Below are 17,351 nucleotides of genomic sequence, written 5' to 3' on the forward strand. Positions count from 1 at the left end.
ATATTGGCATGTAATAGTTCGTGGCTTGAATCTCGAGAGAAGCAAGTCGTTACAAAATTTAGCATCTAATTAATGATTTTGTAGACGTACCCAAAGGTTCTCTTTGAATTTGATTTGAGTATATGGCTAAGCTTCTATGCTCAATAAAAATATCAAAAAAAAAATTGTTGTTTTAATTCCATCCTTGCTCTTGGCCTTGCAAACTTTCAGAAATAAAGCTAACTTAACGAATTGATTTCAACCAAGAGCTAATTAGAACGATGATAACTCTTTCTTTACCTTAAGAGTTTGACTCATATAATTTCTAGTCTATTCTGTAATAAGGTCACTTACTTGATTTGTTTGAGCTGATTTCGTCATTTATATAAAAGTCAACTTATGTGAACCATGACATCAATTTCAAGTTCAATTCTTACCTTTTGCAATAGTCAATGGCTTCTTGTAATGGCTCATTTGAATACATACATTTTGATGATGTATTTTACTTCATTACCAAGATTATAGTTTATTTTTTTCCTTCTTTTAGTGAGAACTTAAGCATTAAAGTGTTAATTTTTTTAGTTAAAATGGTTTGAAATGAGTCAAAAATATGTTTATGAATGATTATGAACCACAAAATCAGTTGGCTAATTAAGGGTGGACAGGTAAAAGAGGGGTTTAGAATCATACACAAATTTGTGGTAATGGAGAGTTTGTAGGAATTTGTGAGTTATTTTAAGCTTCTTAAACATCCAACAAGAAGGAGAAACGTAGGGAGCATTGGCCTCCCAATAGGACACTCTTGACTAAAGTCTTTAAAACTTGTTTTCTTGTTTGCCTAATTATTTATAATGAGTTTTTTTCTTGTTATTGGGTGTTATCTACACCTAAGAACCTGAGGAAAGCTCTCCAACCATATATAATCAATCATGTTCCTTCCTCAAATTCTTATATTTCAAACTAAACAACACCAAGATTTCAACAACGGATTCGGGTTCGGACATGGCTCAATCACTATAAATCTCGGTGAGATTGTCTTCCTCTATCAGATCATAGGTTCATAGGTTCATCGTTCTGGGTATTCTTATCCTCATCCCTCGTAAATTTGCAGGTTGAAAGATCTCGAAGAGGAGTATTATATAGAGATAGAAAACGGCGATGGCGAACATTCGAATCAAAGAACAACCAAAAGGGTCTTCAAATTCAAAGACAGAGGTTGGGGAGATTGATACAAGAGCACCATTTCAATCTGTGAAAGCAGCTGTTAGTTTGTTTGGAGAGGTTGCAGTTTCTTCCAAGGACAAGCGCACCATTAGAAGGGCTAAGCAGCTTTCATCTGAGGTTTTTCTTGTTTTTTTTTTTTTTTTTTTTTATAAGATTATTTGAAGAATGTTGAAGAACAATGATGAATTTGAATGATCCTAATAGAATTTTGTATCATCTTCCAAACAGAATGTATTGGAAAATGAAACAGACTTTCTTTTGGCTCAGAGGGAGCTTAGCAAGATCAAGCAACAGCTTCAGAATTCCGAAGCGACTAAATCTAAAGCGCTTTCCGAGCTCCAAACCGCCAAACGAACGCTGGAAGATCTCACTATGAAGCTTTCTTCTGTCAACAAGTCGATGAAAACTACAATGGACGCTGCTGAAGTTGTCGAACTCCAGTCCAAGAAGCTCGAGATCACTAAACAACCAGACACTAGCAGTGGCTGCGCTTGGAAACAGGAGCTTGATTATGCGAGAACTGAGTACGCGATCATCGTAGCTGAACTCGACGCTTCGAAGCAGGAGCTAACGAAAATCCGCCAGGATTTTGATGCAGCATTGGAGGGGAAGATGGCTGCCTTACAGCTAGCTGCTGAGGCGCAACGATCGGCGAAACTCAACAGCGATCGGTTGGTTGAACTTTCAAAGCAAATTGCTGAAACGCAACAAGAAATCGAACAGCTAAAGCAGGTTTCGATCGAGGCACAAGAAGACCATGTTAAGATTCTGACAGAGAAAGAAGTGTATTTCAATGAGTACAAGACTGCTAAAGAAGAAGCAGCGAGGAATTTGATGATTCTGAAGAATGAAATCAATCCACAAATGACCATTTCTCTTGAGGAAAAGCTTAAAGAAACGACAGCAGAGATCGAAGTTCTGCAAGAGAAGATGAAGAAAATCCATGCTTCTGAAATGAAAACTGTTCGAGCCTTGACGGTGGAGCTTAACGAAGCTGCTCGGACTCTGCAACAAGTTTCCGAACAAGAAAGCTCTCTTCGGAGCTTCGTTGGTTCGTTGAGACGAGAAGTGGAGACTGTGAAGAGGGAGAGAGAGGAGCTGAATAAGAAGCTTGATAGAGAAGAAAAGATGTTAGAAGACAGAAGACAACAGAGCTTGAAGCTTCAACAACTTCTATCTGAAGCTAAAATGGCAAAGCAAGAAGCTCTAGAGATGAAGCAAGAAGCAGCCGAGCTTAAGCGAATAGCAGACGATAGCAGAAGCTTCATACAGGAAGCAGAAAGCAAACTACAGATTGTACAGAAAGAGGCTGAAGAAGCAAAAACAGCAGAGAAGAAAGCTCTGGATGAGATGAAGAGTATAGATGCAAAACATAGCGATAAATCGACCGAAATCAAAATAACAGTGGACGAGTTCGAATCGTTGAGCAGAAGGGTGAAAGAATCGAAAATATTGGCAGAAAAGGAAGAGGCAAACAGCATTGCCGAGGTCGAGGTAATCACTGCAAGGCAAAATGAAGCAATGAAAAAGCTAGAGGCTAACTTAAAAGCGATCGAGGAGATCAAGATAGCAACAAATATGGCGTTAAAGGGTGCAGAGATGGCCGAGTCGGCAAAAATGGTAATAGAAGGCGAACTCCAGCGTTGGCGACAAGAGGAACAAAAGATGGCACCTCAAGTTACTTCTTGACATATTCATTTCTAGCTTTCAAAACCAAAAAAGTGCTATAAAAAGTAGAATTTCAACTCTAAAAAAGGTCAAAGCAGCTTCAGGATCTAAAGCCAAACCTGATTTCCGAGCATCTCGTTGAATGATCGAAAACGTTGGATTCTTCTAGGAATAGAAGCAAGTCACATTTTGCCATCATCATCAAAAATGGTTGGCATAGATTTAAGCATTGCCCCTATTTTATATCTTTCCACAAGCTTTGTGTATATTCACGCATCAATGGCTGTAAAATGAAAGACATAGCAGGTGCACATTTAAGCAAATATATTCTTGAGATTCTAAAGGGATGGTGAGAAAGAAACAGAACCCATCAAACAAAATCTGAACCTCATGTTCTACTAAAGTTGGAAACTCCACCGATCTATGCCCAATAACATATTTTGATGCTACCAACACGAAAACAGTCAAATTTGAGCTAAAAAAGAGTTAACTGTAACGGCCCAAGCCCATCGCTAGTAGATATTGTCCTCTCCCCTCAAGGCGTCTTTAAAACGCGTCTGCTATGGAAAGGTTTCCACGTCCCTATGGAAAGGTTTCCACGTCCCTTATAAAGGGTGTTTCGTTTTCCTCCCCGACTAACGTAGGATATCAGATACACAAATCAAGATGTGAAGAACATATTTATTATATCAATAGACATGAAATGGCCTGCGCAACAGGGAGCTAACTAAAGAACAATGACTAGAGGACAATCCTACTTAGTCAGCCTATATGTGAAATTACATACAATATATTATCTTGGGACCTATTGCCAAATGCAAAATAGTAGTAGTACATTAGCTATGTCGTGTTAATGTCGTAGGCAGGGCTTCCAAAATGAACTTCGGTCCTGCAGCCATCGACGTCTTGTTGAAATGCATAGAGTTAGGTTTCTGTTGCTTCAAGCCGTAGACGGAGTCGTCATCTCTATTACCTTGGTTTTCATATTTTTAGGCTGCCTAATCTATTCCCCTACTTGTGCAACTCTAACTCAATGGTTTTAACAATTTCAGCTCCATCTGCAGGTGGTTCAGGTAGACTTACATGAACAGATCCCTGTTTGATCGGTCTCGAAGATTCCTGCACCGCTTGTTGCTTGATGTAGTTGTAGAGTTGTTGATGAAAGGGATGATCCAAAGAGTAGCAATTTTCATCTCCATCAGATGAATGACGCGATGATCCCGAGCCTTCTCTTTTGCAGAAATGTGGGAGAGACGAATAGTCCATTATCTATAAAAAATTCGACCTCCTTGTGTTATTGAACGATAATGAATCAAAGATATTGAATCACACAGGCAGTATATAATTCGAACCCAGTTCGTTTTCATCGAAATTAAATCTATATTATATCGAACATGAGAAATTTGTACTTCCATTAGCAATAATCAAAATCAACTTGCCTTCAGCAGTTCATCTCTTCCACTGCCTGATAAAACTTGTATTTTTTTCCTAGTTCTCTCCTGCAACAGAGGCTTGACTACCTACAAGAGATACAAATCGCACCCATTGTTTAAAAGTTAATTCAGAGGAGTTGTGTTAAAAACTTGGAAGTAAAATTTTACGGACCAACCATATATCGACTTACCTTCCAACAAGATGAAAATATGTAAGGGGCGTTTACTATGAAATATGTATTTGTCTTCTCCGGGTAGTTCAAGTCGTCGATGGTTGATATGATTGTCAATAACTGCAAAATGGGAGTGCAAATAGCAGCTGAAAATCAAAGAATTCACAAGTTCCACGAAGAATCGAATCAGGTAGTCAAGAAAGTTTTTTCCGAACTCTGAGTCATCGTTCCAAAGGAAAAATAAGCTTGAACCCGACTACGTTCACATGTTTTTACCTTAATTTGGCTCAGTGATGATAGCTTTAAACCGGTCATATCTAATACCTTAACACAAGTTGTAATAGGCCGCCCATACTTTTTCGATGCAGAAGGCTACAAAAACGTATGAAGGTCAATACAGGGCAGCAATGCCTACGGGAGCATAGATAAGATTTGTAACTCTATAGCTCACCAAGATTACACGATCCCGATATTCATTAATTTGAATGTGTGACTGAACGTAGTAGTTAACCTGAAACAGAAACAAATGAAGAATAAAAACCCGAATATGACACTTCTTAATATGCAGTAGATGGTTTGTCAGCACAAAACCATATATTCCATAACAATACTCACAGACGCTTTATCGAATGTGCTGAGTCCAACACCAATGGCAAAGACTGGTAGGCCCTAGAGGAAACGAGCAGAAAATTACTCATAGAAACGAAAAAGTATGAACAAGCATGGACGAAAAGTGTTGTAGTTATTTGTAACTTTTAGTTGAGTTTGTTAGTGATTTAATTTATAAGCTAACTTCCTTTCATTTGTAAGCTTTTTCGATACTAATAAAGCCTTTCGACGTTCATGGAGATCACATCAAGTTTCCTGGATGATCGCTTTCATTCATTTTCTCTAGTTTTCGATATTTCAATCGCGTGCTCTAACTTAACTCGGTAAGTTTTCAGAACAAGAAGAACTTTAGTATGCACCTCTCTTGAATAACCTGAAAGTCCTATGAGCTGAGAATCACGAACCGCTCTGTAAACGTCAACAGGAATTATGGGTTTCTGCAGACAGAGAAATCGATGAATCCAACAAGAACTTGGGGGACCATGATCAAGTTCAACAGCTAAGCAGGATAAACACTTACTGTTAACATCATGTCGATTTCATTGTCTACTCGCCAGTTTAAGCAATCTAGCAGCTGCAATATCATAAAAGTACATCAAGATGAACACAAAATATGGATTCAAACTGTAAGAATAATAGTAAACCATGTCTAACCATGTTGTAGGCTTTGCTAACGTTCCAATCTCGCGCCTTCAGAAATCGCTCCAACGTTTCAGCTAGATAGCCTTGATGAACATTCTACAACCATACATAGAGATCATTCTGAGCTGTTTATACTTGATAAAATAGCTTAATAAACACAAACCAGTCATCCTGAGAAGAAAAGGAAAACTCATATCTTAAATCCATTTAAAACAGGATAAGTTCATCAGGCTGATTAACAGTTTGAGTTCCATCCCACAATTTACCCAACCCTAGACCCCAATTTCTTGAATCTTTCACAATGACTTGAACGATTCTAGGTTCGAATCACGAAAAAAGCTACAAACAGAGTCACAAATCTCTCGAAACAACAAATTCCAGGAAAGGATGATTGAAACTAAACCTTCCCTTTCTTCAAGCTCATGGGATTGGGGGAGGGGGAAGCAGAAATCCACTTCAAGAACAGGAAACTCGCAGAAAACACACAGATCGGAGCAAAAAACAGGGGAAAAAGAGAATGCGAACCTGAAAAGTGCACATCAATCGCTCCTCAACTGGCATTAAACAAAAACACGATTGAAAAAAAGAGAGAAAAACAAAAGTTAAATGAGTGGAGAAGAAGAAAGAAAAATTAGGCGCTAACCGTGATCCATCAAAGCTTGAAGCTGGCGGATCGCCTCCTCAGAACGGACCTCCATTTCGTCTTCCTTCTTCCTCTTCAGAATGCTCTATCCCAGCATATATGAATTAAAGAACAGAGAAATTGGGTGTTTGTTCTTCACTGGAATTTAATTTTGAATAAATTAAAAAAAAATGGAAAAGAAAATGGAAATTTGTGTTGTTGCGACTCCTTACATGATATAAGTACAGAGGACAAATACCGTCGTTGCATTTAAAGACTGAGAAGAGGAAAGGGAAGGGAAACAGACCCGTCTACACAGCGGCAGGTCAACGCCATGTCCTCTCTCTCTCTGCGAGTCAGAGGAGAGAGAAGGACGTGGTTTCCTCTCAAAATATTCTACTCTTAAAAAAAATTTAAAAAATACCTCTAATAGATTTTTCGACCCACACTTTTTATATTCAACTTTTAATAATAATATATCATTAAAAAAAAGTTTTATTATATTCCAAATTTTTAATGTTATTTTTTAAAATTCATTTCTATTATTAATTTTCTAAAAATAATTCACTTTTTTTTACCATTAATACATGGACAAAAAAACTTATTTTCCCAACGGTTGATGTTACTGATAAAAATTCATAAATATTTAAAAAATGAGGTATTAATGGTAAAAATATTTTTAAATTTTATAAAAAAAGTTTTAAAGTATTTTTAAATTTTCATATAAACAATTTTTATAATCTCATTTAATTTCTCAAAATACATGTTCTATCAATCTACAAAATAATTAAGTTACTCAATTATAGTTTAAAATGACTTTTCTATATATAAATAAGATTTTTTTTTATTATTATTACATTTGGTTTAATTATAATAAATTTAATTTGTTAAAATCAATCAATAAATAAAAATTTCCCATTATAAATTTTCGAGATTCTATTTTAGTTCATATTACCAATCAAGAAAAAAATAATAAGGGAATAATTTTAGTCAAAGTCATTAATAATTTTTTTATCAAAATTTCAACATTACACCGTATTCTCTATTTTAGTTTTCAAATTTTCTAAGATTCTATATTAATGTTTGAATTATGTATAAATAATCATTTTAGTTAATCACTTTAATTATTTTAAAAAATAATTAACAAAAATCTAAATCAATATATGCCAACATAAACATTTGTTTAAACTTCCAGTAATGACCTATTTGGACCCATATTAAATTTTCCATATAAAACTATCCTAAATGATTAAATTAAATTTTATTTCAAAATAAAAATAAAATGTTTTAAAATATCATACTCTAAATTAATAAAAATATACTTGTGTCTCCCAATATCCCTAAATTCAAAAATTTTAATAATACAATCAAATTGAAAAAATAAATAATAAAAAATTAAAAAAAATACTCTTAAACTAAAAAAAAAAAAAAAATCAAAATATATTTTTTGTTTGGAAGAAAATTATTAATATTTTATTTAATACCCTTGAACTCTTAAAAAAGTTCAAAAATACTTTTATCTATAGTACCACATTCCAAAAATACATATAAAATTTTTATAAAAGTAACATTAAAAAAAAATTAAGAAATAATCGATAAACTGCTGATAGATGATTTTAAAAAAATGAACCTTTTGTATAAAGGTAAAGAGTATTAATATTATTTTTAAAATTTATGGGTATATTTTAAAATTTTAAAATGTTCGAACTTTTTAAATATGAGTAAATATTTAGATTGGTTATCAATCCGGGTATAATTTAAAGAAATAAAAGTATTTATCGTTTTTGAATGGTAAAACATTCCATTATTTTTAAATTTTTCATATATACAATTTAGCGATAAAAGGTCAAATATTCTACCAATTCTATGTACATATATTTTATATTGATTAGTGAATAAAAAAATAAAAAATATATATATTTTAGAAAAGTGAAGATAAAGTAAAAATAAAAAAATATAATAAGATATTCCAATTTAATACAAAATGTCAAAAAAAACCAGTAAAAAGTTTTTTTTAAAGGTGGAGATATGATGAATTTTACATAATTAAAAGGAATCAAGATGGGCAAACATGTCAAAGGGAGGGAAAATAAAAGAAAATAAAAGAAAATAATAATAATAAGAAGAAGAATAATAATAATAATATGAGCGGATAGGAGGGGCCCACATTTTAATGAGTTATTTATTTACAAAATTAGACCTTTCCTTTTTGGTGATTTGAATTCAACGTCAAAATGGCTGCTTCGTTTCTTCAAATTCTATTTTAGTTTTGTAGTTTCTGGACTCTTCAACTTACCCTCCACAGACCCCTTTTCTGGGGTACACGTGTCTCCAACCCACTTTCTCTTTATTTTTATATTTATATATAATTATTTTATTTCTTACCCCTCCAAATTTAATTTATGTCTGATAAAAGTTTTCTCTATTTAAATTAATAAAAATAATAAAAATAAGCAGGTTGACTATGTACTTGGGGACTTAGCCATGTTCATATGTGCTCGGTTGCATGACTCATTGGTAACTATGTTTGCTGACTATCGTATATCTCATATTCCTCTAGATTATGCTTATGGGTCTATCATGACATGTGTAGTACCCACGGAAAACACCCCCTTTTCATGGCAACAATGTGGAGACTACTAGTGCTTCACCAGATGAACTCAAATGATAATTATGCTTTGAGTGGTAGGGGACCGCACTTACACTATGCAGATTGGCAGATGATAGATCAGGGTGACACTTTTTCCTCTAATCTACTGGGCCTTGCATAATCACGTAATCGATGCACTGAGTGCTAAATTAAGGTCATGTTCAAGTGTTTTAACCATTATTTTACGATAGTTTTTTCATTAAAAAAATGTAGACATATCGACCATGAAGGTTTAGGATTTATCCTCAGAGCATTTGGTTCACTCTACACAAAGTTAGGACTCACCTCTATGAATTTTTTAAAAAACGCTCCAAACTTACTCTCGATCTAGTCGATACAAACCTCTTCTCCCCTCAACTTCTTCAGCAATATTGTTCCTCTCTATTTTGTAAAGGGAAAGAAATAAGACCCATATCACGACTTCTAGGGTAGAGGGAGAGTTTCTCCGTCAAAGTTTACAATTCGTAAAGAATAAAACTAAGATATGCATTCCAAATGAGAAGGCAGAAAAGTCAGCTTTTTAATGGTGCATTATTGGCCAACGCGTCAAAAAAATAATTGGGGTGTACATGGTACAAGTTGGGTTAACTCAAAAGTTCGAGTCGGTTGTATTAGTAACTCAATCTTCTATTTTTGGGTTGAGTTCGGATTGAATTGTCGAGTTGTTAAAAAAAAAAATCTATCCACAATTTATAATTATTCGAATACAGTCTAACATAAAAGATAATTAAGAGTTTACCAACAAATCCAAGTCAATCTATAATTATTCATATAATAGGTTATTAAAAATAAAAATAATAAATTAATTAATGTATTTGATTGGGTTGAATTCAAGTGTGAGTGTTCTAAACTAGGACAAAGTAGCAAACCCATCACTATGTTAAGTTTTAAGTATATTTTATATATTTTTATTTGGCTTGAGTCAACTCGAGGGTTTTGCCTATGAATACGAAACTGAACCGAGTCAGTTCGGGTTCAGAAAAATGAACCCAAACCAACTCGAAAAGCTAATCCAACCCAACCAAACCCAACCCTTTAGTTCAGGTTCGGATGGTCCGAGTTGTTCGGTTGTCGGGTTGAATGTACACCTCTAAAAAATGCTAAAATTGTTTTCTTACATATTCCACCCATGTTAGCATTCGTGTGTGTACACACATGACATTCTCCAATCCTATTCATTATCAAAAAACAATGCACCTAATATAATATGATTCGTGTATAGATTAAAATCATGGGCCTAATTAAATATGAATTAAAGAACTATCATATATATGTACTCGTATATGTATACATGTACCTATCCCATAGGTGATCCTTTTAACATGCAAGCAGATTGCAGCTTTACCGGAAGAGAGGTTTCGGCTATGATGTCAAATCCGGGCTGCTGGCTTGACTCAATCTTCAAAACCAGTATTAGATCAATTGCTTTAATGCTCAATTCTTGTACGTTAGAAGCTTAAATCCCGCATTAATGGTAGATGAGAGTAGACGGCATAATGAAATCAAGTAATCAGTAAATCGCATACAAATTGGACTGCAAATTTTCAGTTTCCTCGTCGCTGTTCATGCCTTTCTGTTCTAGATTCCGTAGTCGCTGTTCTTATTTCTTTGATTTTGGTAGTGGATCTTATCGTTTTCAGCAGAAAAGGAAAACAACTGAGAAATTTCAAAAGTGGAATTCCAACGTACTGGCTTCCACTGAGCAATTTCTGTTGCTGGAAGGAGGTATTTGTTCTGAAGATCAAGGATCGACGAGGAAGCACTACTTCGCCGGTGAAGATTTTCCAATTAGATCGAAGCTTAAGCAAGAATGAAGAGGAGAAATGGAGCGAGTTGTTCGAGATCGAGCTAGGGATTGCGGTCGAGGAAAATTGGTTTCCTTCAATTTTCGCAAATCGAACCCCTGCGTTTACGTCGGGATCGGCGATAACATCGATTCCAGTATGGACGACTTACAATGGAATCTCGATTTCGCAGTTTTACCAATCTTCTACCGTCTAGTTTTTCCCCGGCCCATGTGTATGTCCTCTCTCTCTCTCTGTTTCTTTCAGATTTAAAATAGCTTTCTTCCGTTCTGCTAGAACCCTAGAATCAGTAGAATTTGATGCGAAACAAAACTGATTTTAAGCAATTTAATGGCAATTAAAAGTGGGAATGTTTCAGAAGTTTGTTGATGAATGCTCTGCTCAGGTAGATAAGATTGCGTTCTGTGCATTTCAGTTCGATTTTGTGAACAATTTGACAATGTCACCAACTTTTTACAGGTTAAGGTGAAGGGCTGTGATGATTGAGAATGATATGCAGGCCAATTGGCAATTCTTGATCTAGTAGGGAGCATCAAACCCAGGTTCTGTCTCCTCTCTCTCAACAAACAACCTAATCATCAGTTTCAAAACCCAAATCTCATGATGATTGCGTTTATAAGTATTGAAGTTATCTCTATTGGTGCGGGACCTTTTGAAGAAATCAAAAGAAAAGTTATGAGCTTATATTCAAAGTGGACAATATCATATCAATGTGGAGGTCGTGGTTTCTAACAAATACGAAGATTTCTGTGATGTGAAAATCATATATGAAGGAAAGGAATCCACCTACGAAATGAGTGAGTTGTCCTCCTTGGTCGTATATTCCCTCATCTCCGAATGTAAGCAGCAGCAGCAGCAACAGCAACATCCAATTCAAGAACATCAGTGGTTTCTTCTCTTGGAGAACATCATCTTCATGTCTCCTGATCCACTGATGTTACGTTAACAGACAGCCTTGAATTCACTTTACAGTGAACTGTACTGAAGCTTTAGATGTCAAAAGGTACATACAATAACTTATGCAAAGTGAAAATTGAAATCGTTGACAGGCAAAAACAAGTACAATTCATCAACCCATCTATCAATAACTTTACTTCTTCGACTTCATCATGAACAGGCAGAATGATTTGAACCCATCTTCCGAGAGGAACGTGTCTGTGTCTGTCTGTGGCGTGAACCATATTTTACTAAAAGAAATCAAACTCGAGATAATTATCAGATGATTTGGAATCGGGAGCAGGTCTGGTAGCCATCACTGCTTTTCCACTGACTGGAGGTGCTGGTGATGGTATCCTCTCGATCTCAACAGGCTTCGGTACGTCTGGTGGCGAAGCACATCGTATCAACGCCCAGTTAACACCTTCAAAGAACGGGTGTTGCTTGATCTCAGTTGCCCCTCTTTTGTAAGCTAACCTATGCTGTGGTTCCTTGACGAGCAATCCCCTGATGAGATCCCTTGCAGCAAAACTGACAACTGGGGAATCTGGAAACCGCAATGGCTGACCAACGACGTTGAACAACGTCGCCCGATTCCCAGATCCTTTAAAAGGAGTTTTACCAAACAACAGTTCGTATAGGAAGATTCCAAAAGTCCACCAGTCGACAGCACTTCCGTGACCTTCGCCTTTAATGATCTCGGGTGCCAAGTACTCATGTGTACCAACAAATGACATTGACCTCGCCTCCGTCGGCTCTGCAATCAGCTCTGGCAATGGTGTTACCTGGTTACCTATTTCAGTCTTGGGTTTTCTATCCTTCTTTGACTTGCTAGAGAAAAGTCGGGGAGTAAAACACGACGTGGGAACTACACAGGATGGCTGGATGCAGGAAGGCTCGATACAAGCTGGCTGGGCACAGTAAGCTGAATTCTTTCGTAAGGATTCGGACTCAGAACATGAGCCCTTCACTAATGTTGGACTAACAGCACATCTTAGGGAAAGATCGAAGTCTGAAAGCATAATGTGTCCGTCTTCCCTCACAAGAACATTCTCGGGCTTAAGGTCCCGATATACAATCCCAAGCATGTGAAGATACTCGAGTGCTAGGAGGACCTCCGCTACGTAAAATCTGCACCAAAATATCATACCATTAATAAGCTTTATGCAGGTCTTCTAACATGTAAGACTAAACCTTAGAAATGTAATGCTGTCTTATGCTCAAAGCTTAATATTATCATAGAATCACATGTATTAACTGTTTCTTCTACTTGTAAAACAGGGGCCACTATCTCTCCAAAAGAGAGAAATGATGCTGGTAGTCTATGGAATCATGGGAAATCAAAAGGAATTGAACCACTATATGCAAGTCAACAAAATTGAAAGAGACATTCATAGAGTTCGAAGCATCGAACATACTTCACCGCTTGTTCGGGAAAATACTTCCCCGGCTGTCTCTGCCTTAGAGTGTGTAAGTCTCCCCCAGGGCAGAACTCCATCACCAAGCATGAGAACTTGTCAGTCTCAAAATGTGTATACAATGTAGGAAGGAATGGATGATCAAGAGACTGCAATATTTCTCTTTCGGTCTGAGCACGAAGCAACTTCTTCCGACTAGCCAGAGACCCTTTGTCCATAACCTTCATTGCAAAATAACACTTAGTGCCACTCAATTCCGACAAGTAGACACTTCCGATATCGCCACAACCCAGTCTCTTCAATAGTCTAAAATGGCCTAATCCCAACATCCCATCCCTTGCACGTACAGCTTGGATAGCCTCCCATCTCAAGTCATTTGATTTGTGAGGCTTGCTGATACTACTACTAAAGCTGCTACAGGTGCTTTCATCACTGATATCGCTACTCGTACTTCCTCGACATATACTACTCTTACCACTTTCGACCATCTCAACACGGTCACTAACTTTCGCGCTCCCACTAGTCTTGGCAAGACTGTTTGTTCCATCATTGACTTTGGCAGAAGCAGAACTATCCTTCCCACTCCCACATTCAGATGTTTTCTTCTCAAGATCTATAGAGTTCAAGGAATTTTCATTGACTTCCTGATTACAAGACTCAGTAGATTCTTTAGGATTCAAAGTAGAGGATTTGGTTTTCGATGAATCAATCAAAGCAGAATGATTCAAGAATCTGTGTGTTGAGTTTGATACATCTCCTCCAGAAACAACTGAAGGTAAGGATTTAAGATCACTAGCATCAGTCGATTTAACAGTGGTTATCCCCTTAGTTTGCTTTGCAGAAGGTTTCAAACTCGTCTTTGAGGCCATCAGAGATAACAAAAAGAGCTTTAGAACAAACCAGATTTGAGAAAATTCATTAATCAGCAGCTTCAGCACACACTATCAAGAGCTCTCCTGTCTGTCTTTTTGGTCTTCCATCCAGAGAACGATGTCCTAAGAACATGTCATCCAAGGATTTAGCAAAGCAAAATCAAGATGAATATTCAGTCAGAGACAAAGCAGAAAGCAGATATCACAGACAAGACAATGAATAAGTGAAGAAAAAACATGAAAACAGACAGAAACAAAACAAGAAACCAAGGATTCAGACAGATTCAAACACTCAGTAACAGTACAGAAGTCCTCAAGAACCCTAGCCAACAAACTAGAATCAACTCAGAACCTAAAACCGTTTCAAAAAGGGTGGGGGGAAAGAGAAAAGAAACCCCAGATCTTGAAATCAAACCCTCAAGCTTAATCAGTGAAACCCCAGAACAGATCCAAGAGAAAAACGCAACCCCAGATGCAAAAACCAGAAGAAGAAGAAGAAGAAAGCAAAGGATTAAGAGGGGAAATCAAGAGCAGAACGAAGAAGAAGAAGAGAGAAGAATACCCAAATTGAAGGGGATCGTGGTAGAGAGCGGGGTTGGTTTTGGTGCAGAGCTCGAGTCCTTGACAATGGAGAGAGAGAGAGAGAGAGAGAGAGAGAGTCAAAGCTAAAAAGGAGAGGGGTTTTTGAGAAAGGCAATAATTCAGCATCGGTATTTTGTCCAGGAACTAAAGGGGTCCGAATCACCAAACGACTGATGTCCAGCAGCTGTCTGTCATGCCTCCAAACCAAAGCCCACCATTTCTGTGAGTGAAATCATTATTAACCAAACCCTTCGTTTCTCTCCTCCCTTTGTTAAAAAGCTTCCCTTTTTCTTTTTCTTTTTCTTTTTCTTTTTTCTTTTTCTTTTTTCTTTTCCTTTTCTATTTCTTTCTATCCAGTTTATGCATAAAGATATCATGGGGCCTATAAACTTCACTTATCCAATTCCCTTCCTTCACAAAAGAGACTCTTTTTACCTTTCTTTTCTATTCTTTTTAACTCCAATTTCTTTTTACTTCCTTTCCTCTAATTTCCATTCCAATTATAACTTTAATCCTTCCATTTCTTTTTTTCTTTTTCTTGTCAACCTTAAAAAAAAATCCTTAAATTTTTTTTAATTATTATTAAGCCTTTTAATTTTTAAAAAGTATTGATTAGGTTTTTAGCATATTTAATATTTAGAATAAATTAAAAATTTTATTGAATTCTACTTTCAATTTTGACTTTAATAGGATCTTAAAATTTTAAAATTTTGAAATACAACATATTTAACACCAAAAAATTTTAAGTCCCAATCAAAATTTTTTAGCTTTTAAAAATTAAGCTTATAAATATCTTGTTATTTAAAAAAAAAATTAAAACCAAACCTATATTTTTAAACTATAAAAATAGTTTTTTAAAATTTTGAAATTTGAGCGGACTATAAAATGATATTTAATCCTAAATTATAATTTACTACATCTATCATATTTAATATTTTATTATAGATAAATATCTAAATATTTGTCTTCCATTGCGACTTAATATTACATATTATATTTGTAATTATAGACAAATATTTTGATCTTTCAATTTACTCACTTTCCATTCATTGATATTTTCATATCCCAATAATTTATTGATTATCAGCAGGAATATAAATGGAGAAGTTTGGTGGTTTTAGCAAATATTTCAAATATTTTAAAAAACTAACTCGAAAGAAATCTTTTTAACATTTTTCAAAATTCAAAATTTTATTATGACTAATTTGATTTTTTTTTTTTTTTTTTTAAAAAAAAGGAGGATGAATTTATAATTTTGTACATTAATTTAAATAATAGAAATATGGAGATATTTTGTAATTTATATTTTGACACAAGTGAAAGTAGTTTGTTTTGGTTATCCATTAAAAATATGTACTTTTTTTTGCAATCCATTTCTGGAAATTAAAAGGATATAAATTACGAAATCTACAGTAATATTAAATAGTTGGATTTTTCCCTTCTTTTTTTTTTCTTTTTTTATAAATTACTTAATAAAAAAATTGGTATAAATAGTTATATTCAAAACTGCACACGCTTGGTAGGACAACCGGAATTTTAAAATAATTTTTATCTTTTAAAAATTTAATTATCCTATTTCTTCTAATGCAAACACAAAATATCTAATCAAACTTAAAAAAAGAATAAATAAGTCTTTCAAAACAAAATAAATAAAACTATTAATTCATAAACAAAATTCCTAAATCTCCCCGAACTCAAAAACTCGAAAAAAACTGACCAACCTGACTTAAATTATAAGCGTTCGGTTGGGTTGGGTTCGTTTACATATGATATCGATTTAGGTTTGATATATTTTCTCCTTTTGAGAAACAAACTAGTTCTGTTCGATTTATGCACTTGTCCCATTTGTAGCCGTAAGTTGCTTGGCTTGCAGCAATCACATGCCACGCCACACCTCTCTTGATCGTGTTCATTCGCATGTTGCTAGTCGTTTGCTGTCGCACGTTGCTCCCGCTCTCACTCTTAGTCAAACACTTTACCAATCAATGAGATTAACTACTCTGAATCTTTCTTTTTAATCGACGGCTCAATCCAACTCTAGTCGAAAAATAGAGAGTTAGCTAACACTTTAACAACATAGAGGGGTCATATGATCGTCAAATGTATCAAAGAAGTAGACAATAATGATAGATGATATACATATTAGATGGATAATGCAAAAATATAATCAAAATATTTTTTTAAAATAAAAAATTATAACGATAAAGACCAAACTAATGTTGACTTAATAAAATATAACATTAAAAAGCTTAATGTCTTATGCACGAATACTGACTCAACTTAAGAACTGGATTTTCTATAATCCTAGATCGAGTCGAGTTCGTTATCATAAGCATGTTGACACCACTTTAAAGTAAACGAAAAACTCATATATTTTAAGAAATAACTACGTTTTACATGGATATGGATTACCACTTTAAAATCAAACGAGAAAACTTTTAAAAATAGGAAGTTTCATAAAGAATATCTCGGACCATTCCACTCCCTTGTGATCTTTATTAGTGGCAGTTGCTCATTGATGTGCATGGGAGTTGAATTGTTTTTCAGGTAAGAGCAAGTGCGTGCAAGAGCCGTGTGACTAGAGGGATCGGTAGTTACCATATAGAATTCTATGTTTTTAAATAACTTGGATGTATTCTCTTTTAGATTTGATTTGAAACGGGTACCTCGTACAAAACTTAGTTATTTTCGGAAACGTACACGAACCTGGAGTGATTTAGAGTTTTAAAAAAGTGGAT

At 35.1% G+C, this 17,351-nt stretch overlaps 3 protein-coding genes across 4 annotated transcripts; 1 reads left to right on the forward strand and 2 right to left on the reverse strand.

Moving 5' to 3' along the window:
• Positions 1-833: 833 nt before the first annotated feature.
• LOC111449788 (WEB family protein At1g12150-like) lies at positions 834-3,194 on the forward strand. Its single transcript, XM_023089830.1, has 3 exons — positions 834-1,005; positions 1,091-1,320; positions 1,432-3,194. The coding sequence occupies exons 2-3, from the start codon at positions 1,138-1,140 to the stop codon at positions 2,890-2,892; spliced, it is 1,644 nt and encodes a 547-aa protein (XP_022945598.1). The 5' UTR covers positions 834-1,005; positions 1,091-1,137; the 3' UTR covers positions 2,893-3,194.
• A 341-nt stretch (positions 3,195-3,535) lies between these two features.
• On the reverse strand, positions 3,536-6,599 carry LOC111449220 (phosphatidylinositol/phosphatidylcholine transfer protein SFH11-like). 2 transcript variants are annotated; one of them, XM_023089022.1, is made up of 11 exons: positions 6,372-6,599; positions 6,254-6,282; positions 5,741-5,824; positions 5,607-5,660; positions 5,446-5,523; positions 5,093-5,146; positions 4,929-4,988; positions 4,802-4,849; positions 4,496-4,597; positions 4,311-4,391; positions 3,536-4,140 (listed from the first exon to the last, which is right to left on the reverse strand). In XM_023089022.1, exons 1-11 carry the CDS (start codon positions 6,424-6,426, stop codon positions 3,883-3,885), a joined length of 903 nt encoding a protein of 300 aa, XP_022944790.1. In that variant the 5' UTR covers positions 6,427-6,599; the 3' UTR covers positions 3,536-3,882. The 2 variants fall into 2 exon arrangements, with proteins under 2 accessions (XP_022944790.1, XP_022944789.1); XM_023089021.1 differs by having other exon boundaries at positions 4,754-4,849; positions 6,372-6,598.
• A 5,203-nt stretch (positions 6,600-11,802) lies between these two features.
• LOC111449512 (serine/threonine-protein kinase D6PKL2-like) lies at positions 11,803-14,804 on the reverse strand. The gene is made up of 3 exons (XM_023089428.1): positions 14,594-14,804; positions 13,160-14,154; positions 11,803-12,872 (listed from the first exon to the last, which is right to left on the reverse strand). The coding sequence occupies exons 2-3, from the start codon at positions 14,026-14,028 to the stop codon at positions 11,993-11,995; spliced, it is 1,749 nt and encodes a 582-aa protein (XP_022945196.1). The 5' UTR covers positions 14,029-14,154; positions 14,594-14,804; the 3' UTR covers positions 11,803-11,992.
• Positions 14,805-17,351: the final 2,547 nt, after the last annotated feature.

Source organism: Cucurbita moschata, unplaced genomic scaffold (assembly GCF_002738365.1).
Source record: "Cucurbita moschata cultivar Rifu unplaced genomic scaffold, Cmos_1.0 Cmo_Scf00011, whole genome shotgun sequence".
NCBI classification, from domain to species: Eukaryota; Viridiplantae; Streptophyta; class Magnoliopsida; order Cucurbitales; family Cucurbitaceae; genus Cucurbita; species Cucurbita moschata.